The sequence below is a fragment of the Equus asinus genome, chromosome 3 (assembly GCF_041296235.1).
Source record: "Equus asinus isolate D_3611 breed Donkey chromosome 3, EquAss-T2T_v2, whole genome shotgun sequence".
NCBI classification, from domain to species: Eukaryota; Metazoa; Chordata; class Mammalia; order Perissodactyla; family Equidae; genus Equus; species Equus asinus.
In genome coordinates this window covers 53820832-53843127 of record NC_091792.1, presented here as the reverse complement: position 1 = coordinate 53843127, position 22296 = coordinate 53820832, and the positions used below count along the sequence as shown (strand labels likewise).

Sequence of the window (22296 nt, the reverse complement as noted above, 5' to 3'; positions counted from 1 at the left end):
TTACAACCTGGACTAGGTCTTTGGTTTAAGTCCCAAGGTACCAGGAAGTCTGGACCACTAGGTCCCTGGGTACTTACATTTCGAAGATATAAAGCCCAGACCCTGGAGACATTTCTGGATTGTAATGGTGAGCAACACTGGGGTTTATCCACTCTCTGGAAACAAGTAGTCACAATCCAAAGGTTAGGGTGAGAACCCAAGATTCTCACCATCCTGCCTAAAAAATCAAAATTTTACTGTATGATCTCAGTTATATGTGGAATCTAAAAAAGCCAAACTCATAGAAACAGAGAGTAGATAAGTACTTGCTGGGGAATGAGGGGTGGGAAAATGTGAAGATATTGATCAAAGGGTACAAATTTCTTGTTATTAGATAAATAAGTTCTGGGAATCTAGTGTACAGCAGGGTGACTATAGTTAACAGTACTGTATTGTATACTTCAAAGTTGCTAAGAGAATAGATCTTAAATGTTCTCACCACACACACACAAAAAGGTAACTATGTGAGGTTATGGATGCATCACGTTATTATGGTAATAATTTTGCAATATATACATGTATAAAATCATCATGTTGTACACCTTAAACTTATACAGTGTTACATATATCAATTATATCTCAGTAAAGCTGGAGAAAAAACATAAAGAAAAACAAAGGAGACATTAAAATTCACAGAAGATTTGACCATCAGGAAATCTGAACTTATATGTATTTACCTAATACTAAGGGCTTTTGATTGTGTTATGAGGCAGCTCTAAAGGTCAGTGGAATTAAATACAAGAACAACATCAACAACAACAAAAATAAATAAAAGAGCAAAAATTGTTTGTTCAAAGAAGTTTTTTTCTCATCTTTCAGGAGGGGGGAGAGGGACCCCTCCTCTGCATATAAATAGAGAAAATCCATTGCCCTCTGTCCCTTGCCCGTGGAATGTCTGACTACCCTTACAGGAAAAATTCCCATGGGCTCTCAGTGCTGCTGCCCCAGGAGTAAGGTCTGGGGCAAGGAGAGGAAGTTATTATTTACTATAAGGTATTTAATAAGGAGTTTGCCGACCCAGAACATTTTGTGTGCCTCTTCAGGATAAAACTCACCAAGATGGATATTAAAAACTCAACAGGTGTATGTCAGGATGATATCAGTAGATGGAAATATGATTGAATTTTATTTGTGGTATTATTTTCAAGGCAAGCATTCTTTTCATTTGTTTTCAGATTCAAGTTAGGAACTGTAGAAGGAAGTGCTAATAGTGCGTGTAATTTCCTGGAGGAAAAGCAAGAGAGTAAAAGGTCTCTCAAAGCTGATAAAGAAGCCCATGTTGTGGCCAACAAACTTCGAAAAGTTAAAAAATCCATAGAGAAACAAAAGACACTGTAAGTATTTGACTAAACAAATTGGTGGTTAAAATACTTCCCAAGTCCCAGTAGGAAATGTACATTGAATGTGCTACAAAGAAGTTCTAGTTATTGCTTGGGCTTATTTTCAAATTGAGTAAATTTGGTGGGACAATGGGGTAAAGATAAGTGGCCATAACATTTATATATTCCTTAGTTGCATGGATCAGTCTCCTTAAGATTAGGGAGAGGCAGGACCACAGCCTATGAGCATATGTGGGTTATATACCTGACATGATCATCCTTCAAAATAAGCACATCTTTGATGCATACGTGACTCCGACTCTCAGCTCTCAGAAGGCTTAAATGAAGTCCACTCACGTTGTCTTGGGTCACAACATGGAGGTGTCACTGATAGACCATCACAGTCACATAAGTGAACATGAGCTCGAGAATGGATTGAAATGCTAATAATTTTATGCTTGGTATAACTTTGCTCTTTTGACTCCTCTTCCTTCTTCTCAATGCCTGATTCTAACAACTCTAGGTCCAAAATATTTCTTCTCTCCCTGTTATCCTCTCCATCTTTAGTCACTGCTTGGTTTTGATGCTTGTCGTGTCTTCCTTGGATGATAGTAGAGATTTTTTTGGACTCCAGAGCCTTAAGGTTCACCACTCTCCAATCTAGCCAGCAAGTGTTCTTGCTAACATTCCAGTTGATTAAATTGTCCTATTCTCAGCATTCTTCCTTCTTCCTTGCTTAGGTGATGAACTCTAAACTCCTTGGCTATTGTTGGTATATCAACATGTTTGGAGCTTTGCTGTAACTTTTTCATCTTCGCTTCCTACCACTCCCCTCTAACAATACTCATTTATGGTTCTCCTTACGTGACTTATTCTACCTCTATGTTTTTCCATAATCGGACCCGTCTGCTTTGAGTGCCCTCCTTCCAGATTGCTCCCAAAGCTAATGCTTGTAACTTTGCTATCTCTTCTCTAAATCTTGCCCTAATTCCCCGTTAGATTTAGTGCTCTTTCTATACTTTCAATAGTTAATAGATCAATTATTGTAATGTATTGCTGTTGTTTTTTATATGTCTTTCTTTTTTCTAAATTGTTAGCTCCTTTACAATAGGGACCACACATTTTCCTCTTTTTATGTCCAGTGCTTAGCACGTTACTTGGCAGGTAGTAGTTGTTTCACAAATATTTTTGAATGAATGGTTGATAGTTCCTTTAAAGTTCAAACAGCTTTTAGAGCATCTCTGATTCAGATTTTTCAAATTCTAGAGCAAGCTAGAATTTTCTTCTGACTCTTCTGCTTATCTTCCCTCTGCCTGTTGTGCTGTTTTCCTGGAAGTAAGGGGAAGTGAAGAGCCCAGAGAGAGACAATATGGAAGGTGTAAGCCTTTTCAGGAACTGACGTTCTTTAGACAAATTTTCCTCAGGGCACTAGGAGTCACCATTTCAAGTTGGGTTAGTGACCAAAAATTCAAGCTATAAAAGTATAAGGGATGTTTCAATACCTTGTTCAGCACCATCATTATACTGAGGGTGGGTGTGGGCCCTGCTCTGGGCTCTGTGCTTTGGACAGCACCACTCTGGCCCTCCTCCATCTGCATCCATTCCAGTAAAATTAGTAGGAGTTAGGAGTTTAGGAGGTATGCCTACCCGGGGCTCACTCTCACCCTCTTAAATTTCAAGTTGTTATGGAGCTATATTTGTCAAGGTAGGAGGAGAGAATGTATTTTATTTGGCAGTTCGTGACCTTGATTTAAAACCTATAAATAGTTAGACAACAATGTGTGGATCTCCATTAGTCCTCTACCCCATGCTCTGCAAACATTAGGGCCAGGCCTTTCCATAGTCATGGCATTCTCCCTTGAGTTAAAGGTCATGTTAGTTAGAGGTGAGAACACTTAATGATGGGATATAAGTGAGCTCATCCTCTCATATTTGGAGTTGCCTAATGTGCATGGTTAAGAGACAAACCAAAAAGATTAAAGAAAAGGTAAGTGATCTGGGTATCTGTAAAAGACCATTACACTGAGGGGTAGTGGATAATACAGTCTGATGACATAGAACCTAAGCTGGGGCTTATGGAGCTGTGGTCCATAGAGAATCTTAGGTGAGATTCTCTAGTAGTACACTCTGAGATGGGGATACCTGTGTAAGTGATTTAATGAAGGAGTGCCCTTATAAGGGACATTTAAGAAAGTGAGGGAAGCAAATATGAGAACGTGAAGAAGATATGAAATGATGTGAATTTTGCTAGAATATTGCCTGACCTTGGTCCAACAGGGAGATCTGGGGGTACCACAGAATTGCCCCAACTTGGATCAAGATGGCTGATTTTTGTACCTCATATCAGTCAGTTACTGGCTTGAACCACTTCCCCAATTCCAGGAAAGATTGTAACCTCCCAGATATTTCCAAGAGGCTCTTTCCAGTTGAGGGCAATTCTCCAGGGAATTGTGTAGCCCAGAGCCCTTAGCAACCAAACTCAGAGCAGCAGTAGCATCCACCACAAGGAGAGAAGTAGAATGGCCTGTAATTGACAATGTGGAGCAAGGGGGACACCGACCTTACCTACAAGCCTAGTGTCACGAAGGCTGAAAAAGAGAAAATGATCATCACTTTAGCAAATGGCACTTTAGCAAGGAGGAATGAGGTCATCTGGGGAGAACTGGATTTGGCAAGGAGACTACTCACAGTAGGAAAGAAAGGGAACGTTCAGAGAAAATATGGGTGCATGGGGGGATTTTCAGATGAGGGACCACAAGTTCTAGAGGCTAATGAGGAAGTGCGTTAGAGGGAGAAGTTGGAGTCAGGATAGTACAGAGGTATATAGGAGTGAATATCGGGGTGACGGGGGGATCTGGGAAGTCTTGAGCTTCCTATGGTGGCCAAATCTGACTCTTCTTTACTTAAAATTATTTTTATGAACAGAGATGAAAAAAGCCAGAAAAAGCCCAGAAAAATGGATCAAAGCCTGGTACATGAAGCTGAACATGATAATCTACTCAAGATTCTGGAGAAGAACATGGAAATCCCTCAGGACTGCACGTATGCTGATCAAAAAGCGATGGACCTTGAGGTCAGCACTTAGAATGAAATAGTTCTCTAGGAAATTATTTCGCATATCAGCCATTACTTCTCAGTTATAGACATTGTTGAATGTAATAACCAAATACTATCTGTGCCAGAATAGAAATCTCAGTGTATGACCTGGCTACACATAACTCTTGAGGGCTCTGAAAAGCGTGTCTAAAAAGGACAGGGCTAGGATTTATGGATTATTTCTTGCATGTTAACAATTAACCCTTGAGAGCGTCTGCCTTTTCCTTATTTCTTTCTATGATGCTATTTTTCACAGCCTGAGTTCTAGACTTCAATCTCACGTGCCTCATTTGAATATTTGGTCACATGTGGTCCAACACATTTTAAGTAATATGCACAGAATTTCTCAAAATCAGAGGCCTTCATTATAGTCAAAACATTCCACCAAAAAGGTATTGAAATATCTGAAGGTGGTATGCCATTTTTTCTTTAAAACATTTTTTTACTACAAATAAGTCATGCTTATGGTAGACAGACTGAAAATACAAATTAGTAACAACAAACGCAATGCCATCAGTCACAGTCATCACTGCCCTTCTGGAGGAGCTTTTTATATCTTTTATTTGTGACTACACACACACTGTATATATATATGTCTGCATGTGTATATGTATACATATGTATACACACATATACATACTCATTCTTCATGGTCTCTTCCTTTTTAATAACTATGTATTTACATTGTCATTTTAATGGATCTTTGATATTCCTTTGTATGGATGACCATACGAAAAAAACTGAAATGTCCTTCACTTTTGGATACTTAGGCTGTTTTTTCTCCCTCTCATAAGCAGTGTTTATCTTTGTACGTATAACTCTTTACACAGGTGAATTTCCTCCCTAGGGCATGGATATTTTTAAGGCATTTGTGATTGATTTACAGTGAGAAGTAAGCATTCCTGGACCATAAGGAGCCTGCTCTGCCTTCTTGGAGAAGTCTCAGTCTCTGAAGAGAACTCCTAAGGCTGCAGTAGAGAACTGAGCTCCGCCAGGCAGGCGCGGGTTCTCCCTCACCCTCCGCTACATGCTTCATCTCCTGCTTTGTCAGTACTTTTCAGCCCTGAAGTGGAGCGAAACAGCTCGAGACAGTCTATTCAAAGATTTGGGAATATTTCCTATAGTTCCTGTTGCTGCCATAAAATGTTCTTTGTACTCAGTTTCAGTGGTTGCCTCATTTAGCTAAATTATTACATAGGATGCCTCTTTTGATTAAAACATTTTTTATTGTGATTTAAATGAAAATTAGCTAAGAAATTATCAGAATCTTTAAAACTCTTATTTCTTTCAGAGTTTGCAGATGGTGTTTGATCGAGTAAAATTTGCAAGAAAAGGTGCAGAACTGATCGCTTTGGCCAAAAGGGGTATTGGATATCATCACAGCTCTTTGAACGCCAAGGAGAAACAATTAGTTGAGATCCTTTTTAGGAAAGGATTTATTAGGGTAGGTAAATTTTTTCATTCTAAAAATTGAAGCTGTGTCTACATGAAGCTGATTGTCCATGACAAGTGGAAAACAACCACTTTTTCTCATCTGTGTCGTTTTATAATAAGCCATGATATCACTGCATATTTTTCATCTCATGTAATTGAGGGAAAGCTTTTGATGTTTATAATCATTTAGTTTATCTCTTTTTCATGAGATTAAAATATTCCCTAAACAGGTAGTTTTCCAAATATTTCTATAATGAAATATACCTCTGGTATTAGTGGAACAACCCCTTGCTTTTTCATTTATAATATCTAGGTAATTTTGTCAGTTATTTGTATAATTATGGCTGTAGAATTCTTTCATGGGTGTGGAGGACATTTATGATAGCATTTTGATCAGATCTGTCCCTCAGTATAATAGTTGAAATAAGAGCGAGAATGTATTACTTCCTCTGGACCCACAGCATGTCTTGGCAGAGTTTTTAGATGTGTCGCTCCTGATGCTCTCTCTCCTATCACTGATAGTGGACAAAAGGAAGATGACCTTAAACAGCCTACAAAGGAAACCCTTGTTGTGTTTTGTTTAGTATGTCCCAGGAGGATGTACAGGGATGCCCATTCACAAAGAGGGTTTATGTAATTTCCTAGCTAATTTAGATCTTGAGTAATATTTAAAAAGAGAGGCTGACTTTTTCAAATTACTCATATTAAATTTTTTGTGTGATGTCCATTATATGTGTGTGTGTGAGAGAAAGAGAGAGAGGAGAGAGAGGTTGAGATCGATTCTGCTACTCTAGGTAGTGTCTTTTAATCTTAATAAACTAAATGTTGAGGAAAATCTGACACCCTACTTAAAGGACAATTCTATAATCTGGAAAAAACCCAACATAGATCATTAACAACTTTTCTTAGCTTTTCTCTTAACTAATAACAAGCTATTTATTTTAAAAGTCAGCAACCAGAGACAAAATTTTCTATGATTGTGAACCATGAATTGTGAATTGAGAGGCCCATTTACTTTGATCAGCATATCCTCTGTCTAAAATAGGATCTGTTAAATAGTAGTTCCTCAATTATTATTAGTTTAATAAGTGAATACCTAGATCATTCCAGAAAAGGTACTATGGAAATAGTGATAGCTTTGTTATAGAGAATGCATTTTTAAAAGGTATTTATTCTAAATTTAATGTTCTTACTTTTCCCATTTTTGTTCCTATTAAAGAACTTTAGAAGAACAGTTAACAGTGTGTTGCATTTTGACAGATGTATAGATCTCGGTTACAGAATAATTAGAGAAGATTATTCCATGTACTTTAACATTAACCATGGCATATATGACAAACAATATAAAGAGAAAGAGAGGGCAATTGGAAATACTCAGCATTATATGAAAATAAGCAAAACTGGACTATTAAAAAATTGTAAATTTCATCCTACTCTTTTTCTCGTTAGTTATCACGGCAATTTAGGGGAAAATGAAACTTCACCTTGCACTTGTTCCTTAGATACGTTATTTCCATAGACATAACCTTCACAAATAATTTAGAGTGGATGAAGTAGGCAATTGCTTAGAAGTGGGTTTGTGAAAGTATTATTACCCTGTCATAGGGAAATTTCCTTTCTAGTCATTCATTGAAAAATATTTACTAAACACCTGTCATGTGCCAGACACTCTTCTCAGTTTGGGGATACAATGGTGAATGGGGCTTGGAATCTGGTGTAAGACAAATAAACAAATAATATTACTTGAGGTGGTCATTAATGCTATGAAGAGAAATAATGTAGGACAGGGAGAGAAATAATGATGATAGGGATGGTTATTTTGGATGTGGTAGGCCAGAAATTTCTCTTTGACATTTGAGCAGAGTACTGAACAAACCAGATAAACAAATATTCAAGAGAAGAATATTAGGTGCCTAGCAAAGAGCAGCTGGTGTGGCCCTGAGCTGGGAATGTGCTTGCTGTGTTTGTGAAATAGCAAGAAGACCAGTGTGGCTGGTATCTCTAGCTTTCCCACTGATTTAGATGAAGTTCAATGAGTTTCAGTAACTATATGGCATTCTATTGAAATGCTATTTTACGAAGTAATTGTTTTATTTTCTTTCTAGGTGGTGACAGCTACTGGGACACTTGCTTTAGGAATCAACATGCCTTGTAAATCTGTGGTTTTTGCTCAAAACTCAATCTATCTGGATGCTTTAAATTACAGACAGGTATTGAATATGCACAAACTCACTATTGGATAATTAAAATATGGACATAAAATGGTAAAAAATGTGAGCCTTTAGTTTGCAAACATGCTGCAATTCATGGGCTAGAACACCCTGACATTCATTCATGCCTGATTGTCATTTTTAGCTGTGGGGTAGTGGAAAGCATGTGAGTTCGGGATTATGTGGCCATCACTAACCCGATATGTGACCTTCGGTGAGATATCTAAACTGCCTTCTGTCCTATCTCCAGCATAGGGATGATAATGACTATCCCACAGCATTTGCAAGCATGAAATGAAATAATTTGTAGGAAAGATACACATTGAAGGTGCTCAGTAAACATTTACTTGTTCATTTCCTGTTTAAATGAATTCGGGCTCTCGAGTTATCTTTAATGCTGCTCTCTTTGCTCCTGATACACAATCTATCACCAGCCCACTTCATTACTCTGCTGTAGTGGTATTTGAGTTTTGCCTTGTAATTTTTGTTTCCACTATCTTTTATCATATATTCTCGACCTTGCATTATTTAACAGTTTTCCTGATTTTCCATTCTCCTTACTCTACTACGTTCTTGATGCAGTGTATTTTGTCTTCGTTTGGTTTCCCTGATGAGGAACATTTGATGAATATTTCTACTAGTGGCATCAAATTTACGTATATCAGACAACATTCAAATTTTAACAAAGTGCCGCTCTCCTTTCCTCTCCAAACACTTACTTCTCATTCCCATAGATGCCTTGTTCCTGCCCAAGATAACATCCTTATTACTTCCCATCACTTTACCAACCCCTGTCCTTTTGATTTCTCCTCCTGCTGCTGTGCTCTGCATAAACTCTCCTCTTATATCGTCTTTGAGAATCTCATGTTTAGGGCACTGGAGCCAGAGTGTTGTGATATTTTGCATGAAGAACTTGGGAGTTGAAATGCCAAGGTTTGAGTCCTGGATCTTCCACTTCCTAGTTTGACTGTGGGCAAGTTTCTTATACTCCCCATGCCCTAGTGTCTGCATTTTGAAATGGGGATAATGATTATAGTTACCTCGTATTGTTGTTGCTGTGAGGTCTATTTAAAAAAAAACTTTGGCACATTCAAAGCAGTTAATAAATGAGAACTAATATAACTGTAAACAGTAAAATTTTGTTCTTAACTTGCTTTTTACAAGTGGTGTTTCTGAATTTTATCTCACTCATGCTTTTCCTTGATTTGTGCACAATTTTTATGGATATTTGTAACTGAACACACTCGTGTGTGAGCGACGTCATGGCAGGGAAAGGGATGAAGAAGGGGAGATGGGAGGGAGAAAATTGGTGTAATAAGTTCAGCTGCAGGTGAACTTGAAATCAGGGTCTAATCTTTTCTTCTTGCTTTTTGTTTCTTCTATCTATCGTTGTGCAAACACCTAGCGCAATTTTTGGCATGAATTAAGCACACGATAATGATAAATGTCTCATTTTCAGCTGTGTCTCAGCCGTGGTAAATTTCCAAAGTGCTACACGGTTGGATTTTAGCTTCAGTTATTTAATGCTTGGACATGTACACAATTTTCTTGCTCTAATCCAATGTAAAAAGCTCAGTTCTTACACTGTGTTGGAGAAAGTATTTAGGGAAGTTTTACACTGTGATTCTTTTCTGTTTCCAGATGTCTGGACGTGCTGGAAGACGAGGTCAAGACCTGCTGGGAGATGTTTATTTCTTTGATATTCCAATGCCCAAAATAGAAAAACTCATAAAATCCAAAGTTCCTGAACTGAGAGGACAGTTCCCTCTCAGCATAACCCTGGTCCTGAGACTCATGCTGCTGGCTTCCAAAGGAGATGACCCAGAGGATGCCATGGCAAAGGTACCGTACTTGACCCTGTCTGAGGCTGAACTGTCATTACTGGCATGGCTGTGGTCAGGTCTGTTCTTTCAGAAGTCTGTAGCAGTAACTTTTCAGTTTCCTCATTCTTTAATGTGTCATAATATGGGGGAGAAAAGCTTTTGCTTTCTTCCCTTCTAGGTTCTTTGGCTGGCCTAGTACTTAAATGGACTAAGACGAATTAACAGGAGAAAAAAAACAAATTTAATTTCATATGTTCAGAAACCCCCAGATTTTGAGCCTGAAAGAAGTGACCAAAGCAGGCACTTTTATACCTTTTAAACAAAGAAACAGTTATTTGTGAGAAATTGACAAAGGGGTTTGGGCTTTGATTAATGAATTAGTGAAGAAGTAATGAAGTTTGTTTATACGGCCTTCTGAGCTCAGAATTCCCTACCTCTGCTGATGAGAATGCCTTCTCCCCTCCACGTGCAGAAAGGGTACCCTTCACGTGGAGAATTTGTTTCCTGCTTTCAGGGGGACAAATGAGGGTCAGAGTGTCCTTCTTGCACTGGCTGTTTCTTAAGTAACTTTAAATCAGAATAATCTGTATACCAAAGTGGTATATTTTGGGAAGGCCTGACTTGAACCTCAGCAGTAATGTCTTGAATAGTAGAGGATTGGGGGTGCAGGGAGAAAATAATATTTAGTTTTGTTTGGCTCCTCTATCAATCATATAATTTGCATCCGGATGGAATTTGGAATTACCCAAGCTTACTGTTTCCATGTATAATAGGCATTGTCCTTTAGGAGTTAAGTGTGCTGGCATGGATTTAAAAAGAACTGGGTTAGATTTCTGTTTCCACTATTAGGCACAAACACATTTGTTTTTATGATTGCATAATAAAAGAGTTTATTTTTCATGAAAAAGTAACCCAAGTTCATCAATGAATATTTGCATAATGTAAAAAGTTAGAAGAAGAAACAGTCACTCATACCTAATTCTACTTTTCAAGGACAATATTATCATTTTGGTATTTTTTTCCGTCATTTTTCTAGGCATAAGTGTGTGTTTGTTTTTTAAACACTGATACATTTATATTTAATTGGACTTTAGAATATGGTTATAAACTTTTCCCGGAGTTTTTTGCTCAGAAAAATGTTTTGTGTCCAATCACGGAATGAAAGATTTAAAATTCATAATGAAATAATTTGATTTTCATCCTTATAGAGATGCATTGTGAAAGAGACGCACTCTTCCCTGGTTTTGGCTATTGATTATTATGCCCAGTTAAATCAGATACTATGTGCTGAGGTGAAGATTCTACTAGGGCTTTTGTGATGAGTTGGTTCTTGTGTTGTCGATGGTCCTACAGAGCAAGCACGTATCATTTTAGACCACAACTTCCTCATTTTTGAGTTCTTAATTTTTATCTCTGTATAGAAGAGAATACATCCTCTAGAAAGCAGTTCAATTTTTTTTCAAAAATGTTATCAGAGTGCTTTAATTTCTTTGCCATGGCATGTTTGAGAAGATCTACTTGTAATTTCACATAAAAGACTCAAGTGTGGGCATAAAATTCTTAGAATATTCTCTTTACTCATTACATCAAACTAAGATGGCTTCATGGCCTTCTGGCATTTACTGTTATAAAGGAGCAGACTCTTTTAGAGTCTCCTCTACAGGAGCCATACTAATTCCTGTGCTCTTGTAGTTAATTTGATTTTTTTTTCCTGCCTATGTAATTATATGAATATTTTTAAAAAATCCTTATATTTCAAATTTTTTTCCGAAGAATTTCTGTTTTGTGGGGGCTTTTTTTTTTGTGAGGAAGATTGGCCCTGAGCTAACATCTGTTACCAATCTTCCTCTTTTTACTTGAGGAAGATTATCGCTGAGCTCACATCTGTGCCCATCTTCCTCTATTTTATGTGGGATGCTGCCACAGTGTGGCTTGATAAGTGGTGCTAGGTCCGCATTCAGGATCTGAACCTGCAAACTCTGGGCCACAGAAGCAGAGCACACGAACTTAACCACTATGCCACCGGGCCAGCCCAAGGGTCTTTTTTTTAATCGATGTTTTAGTTATCATATGATGAGAACTTTCAGTCTTCATGCTCAGATTTTTTTTTATCATGGTAAAATACACATAATGTAAAATTTACCATCACAACAATTTTTTTCTAGTTTATTGAGGTCATAATAGAAAATAACATTGTGAAATTTCAGTTGTACATTATTATTTGTCAGCCACCATATATATGTGCCTCTTTACCCCTTATGCCCACCTCCCAAAGCCCTTCCCCTCTGGTAACCACTGAACTGTTCACTTTGTCCATATGTTTGTTTATCTCCCACATATGAATGAAATCATACTGTGTTTGTCTTTCTCTGTCTGGCTTATTTCACTGAACATAATACCCTCAAGGTCCATCCATGTTCTGCAACTGGGATGATTTTGTTTTTTTATGGCTGAGTAGTATTCCATTGTATATATATATATATATCTCATCTTCTTTATCCATTCAGCTGTCAACCATCATAGCAGTTATTAAGTGTGTAATTCAGTATTGTTAAGTACATTTGCATTGTGCAATGCTTAGGTAGTTTTGGAACTAAGAATATATTTCTTAAATTAGATCTTTGATATTTATTTCTGTTTTAATTTGTTCAGTTTCTTTTTAAGGAAAAGTTATAATTTTTAAATTGAAAATCCTTTTTCTCTTCTCCATTGCTATGTTTTTCTTCATATGAGAGAACATATGAGATTTATCTTCTATATCACTGATGCAGCCTTGCAAAGTTTCAATTCTGCTCTTTGGTAACACAAATGTGGATCGATTTTAATTCTGCTACTGGATTTTTAGTTTTCCTGAAATTTTTTCTACTTCATATATCACTCTTTTATATCATAATAATGTATTATTTTTAAAATGTCAGTTTATATTGTCCACCTGCCTTATGCTGTTATGCTGCATTTCATAGAGGTCATATCACATCCATTGAGGATACCAAGTAATTAAAAAAAAAATTTTTGTTGCATAAAGAACACTTTCATAGGTCAGCTCTTTTGTTTTAGAGTAAAAGCCAATGTTCTTGTGACGGTCTGTAAGGTTCTACAGGAGCTAGTCTCTGATTAGCTTTCGAACTCACCTCTTTCTCCTCTCCCACGTGAACCCACTACCTGCTCCACAAACACTCCAGGCACATTGCTGTCTGACGACCACGGCTTTGCTGTTTTTCTGCTTCTAAAATCTTTCCTCAGATATAAGCATAGCCTCACTCTTTTAGCTTGTTCAGAGTTTTACTCATTTATGCCCATTTATATGTAGCACATATCACTCCCTACGTAGCACCAAATATCTATGTCAAGTTTTTATTTATTTTCTCTATATTTCCCACTGGAATGTAAGCACCCTAAGGCCAAAGATGTTTGTTTGTCTTAATTTCTGGTATGGACATTCAATAAATATTTGTAGCATGACTGAATAATTTTAGGAAGATGATCAGTTTCTTAGAAAGAGTTGATCTATTGTGAGTTTTTCTATTTTCTTACTTTTGAATGAAGGTAAATATATCCAAATCTGGTAGCTTGCTAAAGAACAGCATTATGGTTTTTCTTCTGGTTTCACTCTCTGCCCACCTCAGTGCTGTTTAAAAATCCTTTCAAATGTGGAGCTAGATGAATAGATTTTGGTTCAAATCTCAGTATTTAACAGCTTTTCAACTATACGCTTTTCTGGACTGAAAATTCATCTTTTACTTTTGCCAATCTTGCTGGCACATTGATCATGTGGATATCATTCATCACTACAAACCACAGTATGCATTGCTATCAGGAGTCTTGCTATCTTAATAAGACTTTAATTATGCAGTCTACATCTCTAAGGTTACAGTGAACCCCCATGAGTTGCTCACCCCATTACTACTTTGCTGTTTTCTGGCTGTTGCCATCTGTGACTAAATGCAGAGCAAGAGAGAGAAGAAGTTGTAGGAAAGGCATTTTGGGTGACGTCAAATAGTATCACCCCAAAGTTAAGGTAATGAAGAGCACATCCCCTTCCTTCCTCCCTTCTTTCCTTCCTCTCTACTGCCCCCTCCCTTCTTCCTTCCTTCCACCTAGTCCACTGGCCTTGCAATGAGTAGCTATGTTTCCCAGCTTCTATAAACTCTCAGGCCTCAAGGCAGCCAGGCTTAAACTTTGGTGATATTGGGACATTTTGCTTTTATTGGGACCTCATAGATATTTTAGTGGGCAATTGAAAGATATCTGAATTACTCTCTCAGTGCTGTTTTACACTTGAAACCAAGAAATATTTTTATTTGGTTTTAATCAAACTGGTTCCATTAGTTTTACAACAATACTGCGGGACATAGAATAATATAATATCTTGTTTTCTTCCAGAACAAACCAAGAGCTATAAGTTCTTAAACTGGATTAACATTTGTTACCAGATTATTTGGCAATATGTTGCATTTGTGATGATTCTGTTTTATATGTTCTGTTTTGTTAAAGGAAATATTTGCCATGTAAGAATATGGTAAAACAAACAATATGAAATCTAATTAAATCTTATGTATTCCTAGTATCTGTGTGATATAATAGATATGAGTAATATCTATCTTATTATTTTATATTCTTCTATGTGATGCTCAGTCAGGTTTGGCCACCAGAGGAGACAGAGAAGAAGTTCAGGAAAACGCAGTTTATGGTACTCACCGGTCCTAGAGACGGGAGGCATGCCTCACCATGCAGGACCACATATGAAAGACACCAGATGGTCAGAAGGCAGAAGACAGGAGCAGGGAGAAGGTTAAGGTCACTGCCTTTAGTGGAGCTTTTGTATGAAAGGCAAGACAGGGCAGAGTAAACAGTTTAGGATTGACTAGTTTAAATAATTCCTTTGGGCTGTGTGGGTGGTCTCTAGTCTCCTGGTACCCGACCCTGGAATGATTTAGGACAGGAGAAAGATTGGCTGGGTGTGTGACAGTTAGGTAAGGAAGTAGTTGGGAGTATAAAGTTGGGATTGGTTGATTTGCATATAGTAAGCATGATTTTAGGCAAGTTCTTGTTATTTTTTTGGGATTAGCTACCCTTAGGAGGAACACTGTCTCCTCAGCCAGAAAGGTTTTTTAAGATGTCAAAAGATCATAATATATAGAAACAGTAAAAAAATTATAGTGCACCCGTATTGTCATTTACAAATGTATTTCATATCACTAACATGGTGTGGATTAATGTATTTCTCTTGAAAGGTGATGTCAGTGCTAAAGCATTCATTGCTGTCCTTCAAACAACCCAGAGCCATGGAGATGTTAAAACTTTACTTCTTGTTTTCTTTCCAGTTCCTGATGAAAGAGGTATGATTGTGCTTTGTGTTTTTGTGAAATAAGATTGGTACTATTTTCATTTCTTATCATGCTAAACTAATTGTAGTTTTAGGAGGTTATATCTAATGATTAATATTACTTATAATTGATATAATTAGCAAAATCGGGCCAGGTAATGATTATCAATCTCTCTTATATTGACGTTAAGTACTATTTTAAACTGGTACTTAATAAGTTACTTATTGATTAATGTATGTGGTGAATTGAGTCAAACTACTAAATTATTTTTGTTCTTTTAGGGCTATTTAAATCAAAAAGGAAATCCAACGGGGTTTGCTGGACTTGTATCACATTTGCATTATCATGAGCCTTCTAATCTTGTTTTTGTCAGTTTTCTTGTAAGTGGCCTTTTCCATAATCTCTGTCAGCCAACCAAGAAAGGTAAGCTTGATGTTTCATACGTATAGTCTAAAAATAGCAACGGAAGCTAGAGTGAAGCTAGCACTTTGGGAATATTTTTTCTACAAAGAGAATACAAGTTAATATTTAGATAATTTATAGATACCAAATTAGACAAAATAAAGTTTTATATACTTACTAATATAGATTATATGGGAAACAAGAATATTTTAAAACATCAACTTCTTATTAACTTCGGTGATTCCTTGGCTCCAGGATTCAGAACACAGTAAATAATATATGCTCTTTTAATAAATATTTTCTTCTACTTAAATATAACATGTAGTCATCATAGAAAAAGGATATAGGAAAGCATTATGTTAAAAATATTCACTGTTAATATTTGTAAATATTTTCTTTCACTAATATTTTCTTTGAATATAACTGTATAGTGTATTTAAATAGCTGTTGTTATATTAATTGTATAATCTAGCATCTTGTTTTTCCCCTGAATATATTTTTGCCAATATCATGTAAATTTTTTGTGAATTCCATTTGTAATGCCGACCTAATATTCTGTTTAACACAGTTTCTATTAAAAGCCTTTGAATTTTATAATTAAACAATAGACCCCTTAAACAGTGTCCCTAAAGAAATGTTTCTCTCTTTGTGCTTAAATTTGTTATAGTTCCTAATGCCTGATGAATTCAATGCCTTTCACACCATTACTTTCTTTTATCTTCCATCATTAACTGATAGGAACACTCTATTTTGCACAATAGGTCTAGTCACTATGCTCTGAACATGCATTATTCTGTGAAACAAGGATACTCAGGAAATTTGATCCCCCCAAAAGCTCTGTAAGAGGAGAAATAATTTCAGGCAACAGGAAGTGCAGTTGTGTTTGTTGCTGTGTGTGAGGGGTGGGGTGTGGTGTGGTGGGTGTATGCAGTTATAAACACGGAGATAGAAAATTTGGTAACTTTGTGAGGCAGAGAGTATGGTTATCACTATTTTATAAACGAGGAAACTGAGACATAGAGAAGTTAAATAAATTGCCATGGTCACAAAATTTTAATAAGGGTCAGTGCCAAGATTCAAATATAAGTGATCTGACTCCAGAGCCCATGTTATTAAGTGTAGCACCCTTCTCACCACTACAATGTAGTGCTCATTTATGGTGAAGGATAGAGAGCAAGTCAAGTTGACTACGTTTAATCTGATGGCAGGAAGGGAAGGCAGGGAGATAAGGCTGGGAGATTATTTGTAGGCCGAATTTTGGAAAACCTGAAAGGCTAGGCTAAGGAGACTGGATTTTGTTTATGATGCAATCAGAGATTTTTGAGTAGGTGAGAGACGTGATCATAAAATGCTTTAGGAAAACTGATCATAGAGTGAAGAGGGGAGAATCTAGATAAGGAGATAAGGCAGTTTGTGGTCGAATGACTAGGCTCTTAACTAGAGGGGGAGCAGCGAGAATGGAAAAGAAGGGACAGATGTATAACTGCTAGTAGACACAGTCATTCCTCACTTGCTATATTGGACAAAAATTTTTATTTTCCATGAAATGAAATGCAATATGACGTTTAATTTAAAGATGAAAAATGGGATTAACACACTTTTTTACATTTATAACAAGACATTTTGTTTTGTATAGGCTCAAAACGTTTTTCTCAAGATGTTATGGAAAAGCTAGTGTTGGTATTGGCAAATCTGTTTGGAAGAAGACATTTTCCAGCAAAGTTCCAAGATACTACTGTCAAGTTTTATCAATCAAAGGTAAAATTTATGATTCTGACAACATTAAATAATTAAGATAATTTAATAGATCCTACCATAAATGATTCAACAGCAGTAGGATTTTATTAATGTAGGATTCTTTTGTTTTGTAGAATAATAATGTATTCTTTTGATAATCAGTGTTACATTTAGTCTGTATTTATGTTTCCCTCTATAAATCTATCAAAAGATTAAATGCCTTGAGGAAAAATAGCATAAAAAATTTTCCTCATGTTTTTCATTTGAATGTATCATCTTACAGCATTAAGTGGCTAAAGAAAAAATGTAGGTAATTGTACGGTAATGAACTAATAGTTCCCATCATTGAATCTGCAATGCTCTTAGGATCTTTTTACCTTGAGGTAGGGCTATGGACAGGGACTGTATGTTGTGAACTATAATATCCTCACTGAAAAAATATTAGAATAGTCATCTAAGAAATCACCCCTTGGCTTACATGGACTGAAAGGAGGAAAACTCTTTTCCAATTTTATTTACAACCTTTTCTTTGATCATGATTCCCTATCATTAAATCAGCACCAAATGCTATTACTAACGAACTCTACCAGAATCTGAGAAAGTGGGATAGGCTGGTTATACTAGATAACCTTAGTAAAAGGTGGCAAGGAACAAAAAGAGAAGGGTGATCTGTATTGCCTAACCTCATGAAGTCAAATTACAAATCTTAGCCTTCACAGAATATTCTTTAGATCAGTGAACACAACTTTAGTCATTGACCTATCATCTTCACATTTTTTTCATCACATGTACATTCTTGAACTATTTAATTTTTTGTTTAAATAAATTTATATTTAACTTACAAAAGAAAAGTATATCTATTCTTATGAAGAAGGTCATCATAAAAAATATAATAAAAGATGGATTTGAGTGGAGGCCTCCTGTCCCTCTCTTTTTTGTTAATCAAAGATTATTGGAAATTTGTGCATTTCCAAGTAGGATATAATAGGTGGCCATCACTCTTATTGCAACAGAGAGCTATGGAAGTAATGAGGATTGGATTGGCTAAAATTATAAAATGGCAAGACCTTATACAAGATGTGATAAGAATTTTCAACCACGGTTTTTCTCCCAAAGGATTTGTCAATTCTGGACATGGGTTAAAAATTGTATTTAGCATGTGCAGAGAGCCTCTCCTATGAGATTTTATTAAAAAAAAAAACAGCAATAAAGCTTTTGCTGATCACATGGAGCTGGAATGACAGACTAGAAACTTGAGAGACATCGTGAGTTTTAACCACAGGACAGTTACTGGGTACCAGATCTGCATGAAATGTAGGGGCACTACACCAAATTTCTTACAGTCTTGTAGCATTTATTAAATAAAAACTCACTAAAGGGAAGGGTCTGCATTTATGCACAGGCTTGTATTCCCCTCATCATTGAAGTCATTTAGGACTGGAAGGTGTAAAAGAAAGTTAAAAAACTCTACAGGAAGGAGGTGGATCTTTGGGAGTCTTTTAAGGCTGAGAAGACTGAAACCAACCAGCCTCATACTCAGAATCCCAAGAGGGTTATGACCTAGCAACAGAGACAAACCAGACATAGCCTGAAGCTCATTAAAACTGAAAACCAATACCAAGACTGATAGCTGACTTTTTAACCAAAATAATGGGAGCTAGAAGAAAATGGGAAAAAAGTTTTCACTTCACTTTATTTTCATACATAAATGTGTAAATATACTTAGTATATGTTTTAAACATAATTTAAAACAGGGTAAACATACTATAATTGGTTTAATAACATATCAAGAATATATGCAATATCCACCTTACTCTTTTTTTTTTTAGCTTTGTCAAGATATAATTGCTATATAGAAAATTGCACACATTTAACGTATACATCTTGTTGAGTTTGGACATATGCATACACCCATGATATCACAACAACCAGGGTACTAAACATATCCATCACCTCCAAAAATGTCCTTGTTTTCTTTTTGTTTGTAGGAGCACTTAACATGAGATTTATCCTTTTAATGTATTTTAAAGTGCACAGTCTTCTATTGTTAACTACAGGTACTATGTTGTACAGCAGATCTTTAGAACTTATTTATCTCGTATAACAGAAATGTTATATCAAATAAAGGCAATTCCCCATTTCCTCCTACCCCCAACCCCTGGCAACCACCATTCTATTCTCTGCTTCTATGAGTTTGACTATTTTAGACACCTCATATAAGTGGAATCATACAGTATTTGTCCTTCTGTGACTGGCTTATTTTACTTAGCGTAATGATCTTTAGATTTATCCATGTTGTTGCAAATGGAAAGCTTTGCTTCTTTTTTTTAAGACTGAATAATATTTCATTGTATGTATGTATCACATTTTCTTATCCATTCACCTGTTGATGGACATTTGAGTTGTTTCCATATCTTACCTGTTATGAATAATGTTGCAGTGAACATGAGGGTGCAGATATTTCTTCAAGATACTGATTTCAATTCTTTTGAATATATATCCAGAAGTGAGATTGCTAGATCATATGATGGTTCTATTTTTAATTTTTTAAGAAACCTCCATACATTTTCCGTAGTGCTTGCACCCATTCACATTCCCACCAACAGTATATAAGGGTTCTAATTTTTCTACATCCTCCTTAACACTTGTTATCTTTTGTTTTTTGTTTTGATAACAGCTATCCTAACACATCTGAGGTGATATCTCATTGTGGTTTTATCTGGATTTCCCTGATGATTAGTGATGTTGAGAAACTTTTAATGTTCAATGCTTTTAATACTTGGTGGCCATTTGTATGCCTTCTTTGGAATAATGTCTATTCCAGTCCTTTGCCCATTTTTTGTTTTTTGCTATTGAATTATAGGGGATGCTTATATAGTTTTGAAATTAATCCCTTACCAGATAGACGGTTTAGAAATATTTTTTCCCATTCCGTAAGTGCCTTTTCACTCTGTTGATTATTATCTTTGCTGTGCAGAAGCTTTTTAGTTTGATGTAGTCCCACTTGTTTGTTTTTGTTGTCTATACTTTTGGTGTCATATCAAAAAAATCATTGCCGAGAACAATGTCCCTGTATTTTCTTATACTAGTTTTACAGTTTTAGGTCTTACATTTAAGTCTTTAACCATTTTGAGTTTATTTTTATGTACAGTATATAGTAAGGCTCCAATTTCATTCTTTTACATAGGTATATCAAGTTTTGCCAACACCATTTGTTGAAGAGACTGTCCTTTGCCCATTGATTTTCTTGGCACCCTTGTCAAAGATCTGTTGACTATATATACATGGTTTTATTTCTGGACTCTCTATTCTGTTCCATTCATCTATATGTCTGTCATTATGCTTGTACCATGCTGTTTTAATTGTGTTTTGTAATATGCTCTGAGATCAGGAAGTATGATGCCACCAGCTTTGTTATTCTTTCTCAAGATCACTTTGACCATTTGGGCCATTTTGTGGTTCCATATGAATTTTACGATTTTTTTTTTCTATTTCTGTAAAAAAAAAAAATGCCATTGGGATTTTGATAGGAATTTCATTGAATCTGTAAATCACTTGGGGTAGTATTGACATCTTAACAGTATTAATTCTTCCAATCCATGAACATGGCCTGCATTTCCATTATTTGTGTCTGCTATAATTTCTCTGTGTTTTATACTTTTCAGTGTGCAGATCTTTCACCTCCTTGGTTAAGTTCATTCCTAAGTATGTTATTTTTTTTGATACTATTGTAAATGAGATTGTCTTAATTTCTTTTTCAGTTACTTAGTCAGTGTATAGAAATACAACATATTTTTTATTTTATTTTTTGAGAAAGCTCAGCCCTGAGCTAACATCTGCTAATCCTCCTCTTTTTGCTGAGCAAGACTGGCCCTAAGCTAACATCCATGCCTATCTTCCTCTACTTTATATGTGGGACACCTACCACAGCATGGCTTGATGAGCGGTGCCATGTCCGCACTCGGGATCCGAACTGGCAAACCCCGGGCCACCAAAGCAGAACGTGCGCACTTAACACTGTGCCACCAGGCTGGCCCCCAACTGATTTTTTTAATGTTGATTTTGTATCCTGCAATTTGCTGATTTTATTTACTAGTTCTAATAGATTTTTGTGTGTGTGTGCTATGAGGTCTGTGCTAAAAGAAATATTATATAGGGGCTGGCCCCGTGGCCGAGTGGTTAAGTTCACGCGCTCCGCTGCAGGCGGCCCAGTGTTTCGTTGGTTCGAATCCTGGGCGCGGACATGGCACTGCTCATCAGACCACGCTGAGGCAGCGTCCCACATGCCACAACTAGAAGAACCCACAACGAAGAATACACAACTATGTACCAGGGGGCTTTGGGGAGAAAAAGGAAATAATAAAAAAAAAGAAAAAAAAAGAAAAAAAAAGAAATATTATATACCGTTAGGCAGATGGAAAAAAATCCAAACTTGGGAAACAAAAATGCAGGAGGTCACGAAGTACACTGGAAAGGATAATGTGTGGGTAGATATAAATGAGTATCTACTGCATCCAAAAACAATAATTATTTTATTGTATAAATTGTATTATGCAATTTAAAATATATGTAGAACTAAAATGCATGACAATCATAATGCAAGTCTTGGGAAGAGTAAATAGAGTTAAATGTTTTAAAGTTCTTGCAGTATTAAGAATTGTAAAAATTGAAGATGCATTTTGTAATCTCTGGGGAGAAGACTCGTAAAATAACGCACAAATAAGCACTAATAGAAGAAAAAACTGAATAAAAATGACAAGAGGAGCAGAGAAAGGAATAGATGACAGATGATCTGAATAGGAAACAAATACTCAGTACACAGAAAATCAGCTATACAAGTAAATTCATAAAATTTGGATTTACTAAATACATCGGGTAAAATATCAAGATTTTCAGATTGTATTTTAAA

At 36.2% G+C, this 22296-nt stretch overlaps 1 protein-coding gene across 3 annotated transcripts in view; it reads left to right on the top strand.

The window, feature by feature from the left end:
* Positions 1–22296, top strand: part of LOC106837751 (probable ATP-dependent RNA helicase DDX60) — a 223710-nt gene that overhangs the window by 56518 nt on the left and 144896 nt on the right. For all 3 annotated transcript variants that reach the window (XR_011502009.1, XR_006525509.2, XM_014851438.3), the window contains exons 25-32: positions 1215–1373; positions 4284–4431; positions 5746–5898; positions 7994–8098; positions 9740–9940; positions 15156–15260; positions 15530–15671; positions 17287–17408. Coding sequence is in view for 1 of the 3 variants with exons in the window: in XM_014851438.3 (XP_014706924.3) it covers positions 1215–1373; positions 4284–4431; positions 5746–5898; positions 7994–8098; positions 9740–9940; positions 15156–15260; positions 15530–15671; positions 17287–17408 (1135 nt within the window). In the remaining 2 variants the exon portion in view is untranslated. The remainder of the gene's footprint in view (positions 1–1214; positions 1374–4283; positions 4432–5745; positions 5899–7993; positions 8099–9739; positions 9941–15155; positions 15261–15529; positions 15672–17286; positions 17409–22296) is intronic.